This window comes from Puma concolor, chromosome A3 (genome assembly GCF_028749965.1).
Source record: "Puma concolor isolate L17-30 chromosome A3, mPumCon1.1.hap2, whole genome shotgun sequence".
Classification (NCBI taxonomy): Eukaryota; Metazoa; Chordata; class Mammalia; order Carnivora; family Felidae; genus Puma; species Puma concolor.
The window spans coordinates 35,142,661-35,150,032 of NC_141669.1; the positions used below are offsets into that span (position 1 = coordinate 35,142,661).

General features: G+C 45.9%; 1 protein-coding gene across 9 annotated transcripts in view; it reads left to right on the forward strand.

Moving 5' to 3' along the window:
- Nucleotides 1–3,933, forward strand: part of EML4 (EMAP like 4) — a 164,850-nt gene extending 160,917 nt beyond the window's left edge. For all 9 annotated transcript variants that reach the window (XM_086700464.1, XM_086700466.1, XM_086700467.1 and 6 more), the window contains 2 exons: nucleotides 172–302; nucleotides 1,162–3,933. In XM_086700464.1, coding sequence (XP_086556590.1) covers nucleotides 172–302; nucleotides 1,162–1,635 — 605 coding nt within the window. In that variant the 3' untranslated portion in view covers nucleotides 1,636–3,933. The remainder of the gene's footprint in view (nucleotides 1–171; nucleotides 303–1,161) is intronic.
- The last annotated feature ends 3,439 nt before the right edge of the window (nucleotides 3,934–7,372 follow it).

Consider the following 7,372-nt stretch of genomic DNA (forward strand, 5'->3'; position numbering starts at 1 on the left):
CTTCATCCTTTAAAAGAGGTGTTGCACTACTAAGAAATTTGTAAGGAAAATGTTAGCAGCTAAGAGTTTGAACACAGATGAAAGTAAGATTCTAAAATTAAATAAGCCTATGTAGTATCACAGTTATATTTTAGACTAATTTTCCTCCACCACTGTGTTTCCGTATCAAAGGTGTCTGGCCAGAAGGATCCGATGGGACAGATATCAATGCACTGGTGCGATCCCACAATAGGAAGGTGATCGCTGTTGCTGACGACTTCTGCAAAGTCCATCTGTTTCAATATCCCTGCTCCAAAGCAAAGGTAAAATCAATATAATGAAAACTAGTGTTGTAGGGCCTTTTGTTGGGGGCTCATTTTGTGTCAGTGATGAGAAGGTATGTGCAGAGTTACTCATTACTTCCCGTGCTGCTGAGGTGCACAGAGGGACAACAGTGCCCCTTGTAAGTGTCCAGGCAGGCCCTGCTCCTTTTAAGGTCAAGCTGGTGTTTTATTATTGTTTATCATCTGCTTTTTAAATAATTTTTTAACAGGTTTAATGTCTCCTAAACCTACTAACATACTTTGTTACACATATGATCACCATTATAAAGCTACGGGGTCAGGGTGCCTGGGTGGCTTAGTCGGTTGAACATCCCGGCTCATGATTTTTGGCTCAGGTCACAATCCCAGGGTAATGGGATCGAGCCCTGTGTTGGGCTCCATGCTGAGCATGGACCCTGCTTAAGATCTTTCTCTCTCCCTCTGCCCCTCTCCAATAAAAAAATATTAAAAATAAATACATAAGACCAATGGGGCCATTTTCTAAATCAACTACAGTCCTGCCCGCCTAGTAAGTTCTCCCTTAGCCATCTCAGCAGAATAATTGCTAATGTCTGGTAAGTATACCAAACTGATATCCAGAAGAGACAGACTGTTCGTTATTTTTTAAAATATATGGTCTGACGGTATGGATGTGTGTCCAATTATTCTGTTTCTCCCGTATAAGTAGGTATCGAAAGGAAATTGCTGCTAGTTCGGTTCCTCAGATTTGATGACTGTGGCTTTGGTCTGAATTACTGTTTCAGAAACTGAATTACTTCCCTTACCTAGTCACTTTCATTGCTGTAAGGAGGCATGTAAAGAATGAGGCTAATTTTCTGGTCTGATTTGTTTCACACAGGCTCCCAGTCACAAGTACAGCGCCCACAGCAGCCATGTCACCAATGTCAGTTTTACACACAGTGACAGTCACCTGATTTCAACTGGTGGAAAAGACATGAGCATCATCCAGTGGAAACTTGTAGAAAAGTTATCTTTGCCTCAAAATGAGATCGTAGCCGATGGTACTCTAACCAAAGCCCCCATCTCTTCCATTGAAAGTGTCATGCAGTCTGATACTCCCACACCGCCTCCTTCCCAGCCCTTAAATGAGGCAGCTGAAGACGAAAGTAGAATAAGCAATTCTCCCACACTTCTGGAGAACAGCCTGGAACAGACCATGGAGCCCAGCGAAGACCACATCGAGGAACAGAGTGAAGGGGGCAGCGAGGACCTCGGTGAGCCTATTTTTGAGGAGCCATCCAGTGAGATAAGCAAGGAGCAGAGTGAATCTGTTCTTACCGAGGACCGGCAAGGCCCCCCACCCCTGTCTTAACACCAGGGCTTCAGCGCGATGCTCTCTCCTCCTTCAGCTGCATGTGATCTTGTGACAGAGTTCAGATAACAGGCTGGGAAGCGACGCAGATCACTATTGATTGCGATTTGCGTTTCCACACGATCTGTTTTCAGTGGTCTTACCTTCAGTCTCAAATGCAGCCGACCATGACGGTTGTTTGGTGTGTGTTGAAAATTAACCAAACTCTTAATAGCGAGAGAGACTGAAACATTACTGTCTCAGAAATGACCATGTATGTAAGTGGTGTGATGTAAATACTGGAAACAAAAACAGCAGTTGTATGGATTTGAAATCAACCCCTTGTTATCTGAACAAGTCTTCAGGAACAACCAGAGGCATCACAAACACTGTTACTCATCTACTGGCTCAGACTGTGCTACTTTTTTTTCCCTGATGCAGAAAAAGAAATCAGGAAGAAAAAAACGCTCTCTTACTGAGCTATCCTCCCACCCCAATTGTCTAGTGGAAATTTTTTAGTTAAAAACTTCAGTCTTGCCACAAGCGATGGTGTTGCCTTGAGTCCTAGCGCCGTTTGCTTCCACTAGCGGTAGGCGTCCAGATGCTGCCTTTCTAAGTCGTGATGAGGAACAGTCCCTTGATTTCTTGTGTGCAGACCTGTTGTATCTGAAAACTAAGAAAGCAGTGGTTTGTTAAAGAGCTTTTAATGTATATTAAACCATTAATTCTCAGAAATAATGGGTTCCTCCAAGGATTCCTTTACTGGCCGAAACATTTTGTAATGTTTGGCATCCACATGAATGGAAGAAAAAACCGCATGCCTATAAAACTGTAATAATTACTTGGCTAATTTGAACTTAGCCTTCCTCATAATTTGTCTCTTTCATAACAGGAGAAATACAAATACAGTAAGTTTGAATCGGTGCTTGAAATTCATTGGTTTTATTGTAACTTTTATACAGATTACATTGAGGGATAAGACACTCAGCAAATTACAAATTCTTTTTTATAGAAATATAACAGTCACAGTCATTTTTTATAAATTGCATACTTAACAGACTTGCTACATATGCTCATTTTTCTCTGGTAGAGTTGCTGCAAGGCCTTGCAGTTCTGACACGGCTGCCCTCTGCTGTCATGGGCAACGCGTGTGTTATGCATTGGAGAGTAGGGGGGTTTTGTTTTGTTTTTGTTTTGTCAGATAACTATGTTTTTCTTAAGTACATGTTTCCTACTATAAAAATAATTACTGACAAATACGCATTTCCTATATATTTGTTTATACATTGATTATAAAATACTGTTTTGATTTATTTTTTAACTTGCTGAATTGTTCTTTTGTTTTTTGTTGGTTTTTTTTTGTTGTTAGACCATGTTTAGAAACTTTGAATGAGTTCAGAAGTCTTAAGTATAAGTATGCAAGTGTTTACGTGATTGTGCCATTCCAAAGTGCATCAGAACTGTCATTCCCTTCTAGTATCTTCTCAGGAGTAATACAAATCAGGTATTTCATCACCATTTGGTAACTAATATACAAACTCCAGTGAACTCCCAAGGACACTCACAACATTTATATTCACATGCTGTATGTAAGGGTGTGGGTATGTGTGAAGGGGTGAGTGTAGACACTCTGTGTGTATCTATAGAAGATATACACCACATTGAAAATACTCAGTGTATATCTCTATGTGTATAGGTATATGTCCACGTATATCTCTTTCCTTTTGTTTACAGTTCAAAAAAAAACCTCAAAGGAGTTCTCTTCAAAAGAAGAGACCTAGATTCCAAGCAATCCACTTTTCAGTATGTTCTGTACATAATTATCAGAGAGCATCAATAAATGCCAGGCATATATACTTGCCTATTAGCGTAACTGAATCATCAAGATCAGCATGTGCTCCTTCCCTGCAAGAAAAATACTGAGATGAACAAGTAGTTCTAGAAGAAAAAGCATTTCTTTACCTGGGAGATACAGCTCTCTCCGATCAGCAGGGAGTGTGCCTGGGACACCAGTCACCGTTGCGGTTGCTGTGTACAATGAGATTTATGACGGTGATACTCTTGGGTGGTAGTTTCAAAAGACACTACTAATGCGCAGAAGCGTTCCAGCTCTCTCGCTGGCAACTACTGTTTAATGGTCAATTAAATCTGTGATAATGGTTGCAGGTGGGTGGGATTATGAAATTGTAGATGTTTTTAGAAAAACTTGTGAATGAAAATCCAAGTGTTTCATGTGAAGATGTTGAGCCATTTCTATCATGCATTCCTGTCTCATGGCAGAAGATTTTGAAGATTATGAAATAAAATAATCAAAATGTTTCCTGTGTCTTGACTCTTCCTTTGCTTGTGCTGCTCGTCTCCACGCTGTCCAGCCATCAGCTGACCACCGCTTGTGGACACAACCATCCTGGTGGGAACGAACTCCCATCTCGTTATGTTAGAGGAAATTACTTCTCATTTATGCTCCCACTTAACAGGCGAGTAGCTTCATTTTCATTTATTTCACTACGCTTTCTCATATTTAACACCGGATAACCCTGGTGATCCTGGCTACCTGCCGGACAGACTCCCATCACCGCTGTCACCGGCCCCCCTGTGTTGTGCAGGGACCCAGAGCCTCCGTATGCCACAACCATACGCCGGCTGCTACGACTTTTTCGCTCTGAAAAGTCAGATCGGGAGCATTCCATACCGTCCTCCATTTTAAAGGCACGGAGATGATGGGGTTTTCATCGTTTCCTCATTCATCCGCGCTGACCCTGAATCTTGTGTTCGCAACCGCCCACAGACACGAACCCCTGAGGGGCTACCGTGGGGTAGGGATTACTTACCTCACCGATTCAGAGACAGAAGGGCTGACACATCTGAGCAAACTCACTGAACAATGTGATTTTTTCCTCTCAATAACATAAGGGGATCCCAAAGGGGGAAATGATGATGCATTTGATTCTGAGCACACTGAGGTGTTGGTATAACTTCTAGAAGGAATTAGGTTTCCAGCTTAGAGCTGACACTGAAACAGAGTTCAAGAACATGTTTCTGTTCTTGACAGGCCTGAAGAGCAGACATGTAGGACTTGGGGCAAGGCGAGCTGCCGGCGGGGCACCTGTGTGGCCCAGCGAGGTCCCATCACCCTGGCCCTCACGTGCCGGGAGTGTTCCCTGCAGGCGAGGAGAAGAGCTGGGAGACTGGGAAGTGGCCCGTGTTCCCAGACTTCGATACCGGCCAGGACTTCATGTTTTGTAACCTCAAATCTTGCGCCTCTGCTACTCAAACTAGGAGACAGACATGCTTTAGGAACAGGGAGGGAGGAGGAGAGAAGGAGGGTAAATCTTGGGAGAATCGGCCAAGGGGCTAGGGAAACAGGGAGCCTGTGTCCATCTCCGACTTGGCTGCGGGAGTGAGCGGGGGAAGCCGCTGCCCGCAGGCTGCCCGTCTGTCGCCAGCATGGAAGCCTGTCCCTGCTGGAGAAGCCGCCTTGGCCTGGGACGCCCAGGACTGGAGTCCTCAAGGACCACAGAAAGGTCTCAGGCATTTTTCCCAAAAACACAGATGTAACTCTTTGTAAAGAGGCAGCTCCTGCTCTCTTCACGGGGTCATGCACAATGTTACACTTTCTGTGCTAACCGCTTCACCTATTCCAAAGAAAACCTGAATTTCTACTCTACGTGCGTTACTAAATCCCTACGATAACCCTTAATGCTCTGATATAAAGAAGGCAAAAGAATAAAGAGAATCCCAAACGGAAAAAAGTCTCACCGTCTCTGGAAACGTCAGCTTGTTTCACTTCTGCATCCCTGGGTGACACCCTCGGGAGACCGTGGCTTAACTGAACCGAACACGTTTTTGTGGTGGTGGTTTTTAACCAATCCTGAAATATGGCAGAAAAAACTTACTGGTGCTACTTCTGTATCTCAGAGGACGAAAACAGGAAACGGGCAAAAACAAAAAACAAATGCTCCGTGGCTAAAATCCGGTCCCGCCACATACCTAATTGCTGTTCCACGGTAACAGCTGGCACCTCAGATGACACGTGCTTTCCGTGTGTTAACTCATTCAGTTCTTCCAACAATCCTAAACTCCATTCTCTCCATTCTACACACAAGGCAACTTGAGGAACAGAGAAGTCAGGTCACACTACTAGCAGGTGGCTGAGCCAAGGCTGGAAGCCAGGTCCTCCGGCCTCCAGGGTGACCATTTAGTCGCCGTTAATACAAAGGATGAACTAGGTTAAACGAATAGCAAGCATTTCGAGCAGCAGAAGGAAAAACCACAGGAAGCAATCAGACCCGGAGAAGACAGCACAGGGCTGCGAAGAGAGTCACAAAGGTGAAGGGACCCTTCTCATGCACAGGTGCCCTCTCCCGCCGCCCCTATAACCAGAGCGCAGGGCAGAGAAGCTTCCAGGCCCTTACACCATCCTGCAGCTGCACCTGCAGCCGGCAACTGCCTGCTCTTCCTGCCGCCTTTGGTCATAGGCACACGTGTCCTCCGTCCCTAGTGTTCAGTTTAAACCTGTTTGTGTGGCGACGCTGCTCCCTCATTTTCCAACCTTTGGGCAATTTCCATTACACCCAAAAAGGAGCGTAGCAACTTCTGTCATTAGCCAAGTGCATTCTCCACTCTGTCCCCACTCCCCATCCCACGGCAGGCCCCGCTCGGCCACGGGGCTTTGATCTTGCACCTCCTGTCCCTCAGCAATGTAAACATGTGGTCCTGAAACTAGATCTTCCTAGGGAGCCGCCCATCGACACAGAGATGAATACTCGTAATCACGGTGCTGATGGCTAAACATCTTAGTGGGATGACACAAAACCGGCTCCAGAGGCAGATTTCAACTCCTGGCAGAGTTTACTTTCCCCAGATCTCACAACAGGAACGGCAAACACAGAGGGTACCAGAAGAAATGGTCCCAGGTGGGAAAAATAACCTTTCAGTAAAAAGCCAAGCCTTCATACCTGATCTTCCCGCTTCATTCTGGATGTTCACACAGCCACCGGGCCACAGCGCTCGGGAAAGGTCCTCGGAGCCTGCCTCGCACAGTGATGCCCAGTTAGCCAACACCGGGCTGGGCTGACTTGGAAACCTGGTTGGGAGCAGGGAAACCAGAAGCCGGCATTCTCTTACCATGTCAACCGCCGAACACTAGTTCAGTTAACCTGAGTCGGGTGTCTGGACAAGGCGGGTCCTCTTGATTCTATAGACTCGTCTCCCTGCGATAAAAACGTCCTCTGCCGCCAGCACCTTCCAAGTAGTAGCCAGCGGGCTACCTGGGACGTGTGTGTGGCACCACATCCGAAGGAGTCATCCACGCACCAGGTGTTGGTCACCAGCTGCCTCGTGCAAGGAGCTGTGCCGGGATCAGCAGGGAATCCGATGGCCAGACTGACCCGGCCCTGCCCTCGCGGCGCACGTAACCAAGAAAGGTGGGATAGTTTAGGATTCGTATATAGCCAAGTCGGCTTCCCCCCAAGTTAGAAAACTTACCTGCATGCTGTAAACAGTATATGATCTGAAACGTGACGAGTATCCTTCACCAAGGAATCTTGGGTTGGTCATTTACTGCAACCACCCACCCATTGCTTAAATTCTCTAACAACAGCCAAAAGGTGAAATTTTTATGTTTAATAAAAAATGATGTTGGGGCACCCGGACAGCTCAGGCGGTTAAACACCTGACTCTTGATTTCGGCTCAGGTCACCGTCTCGGTTTGTGAGTCTCGGACTCGGTACTGGCAAGGGCGGAGCCTCCTTGGGAT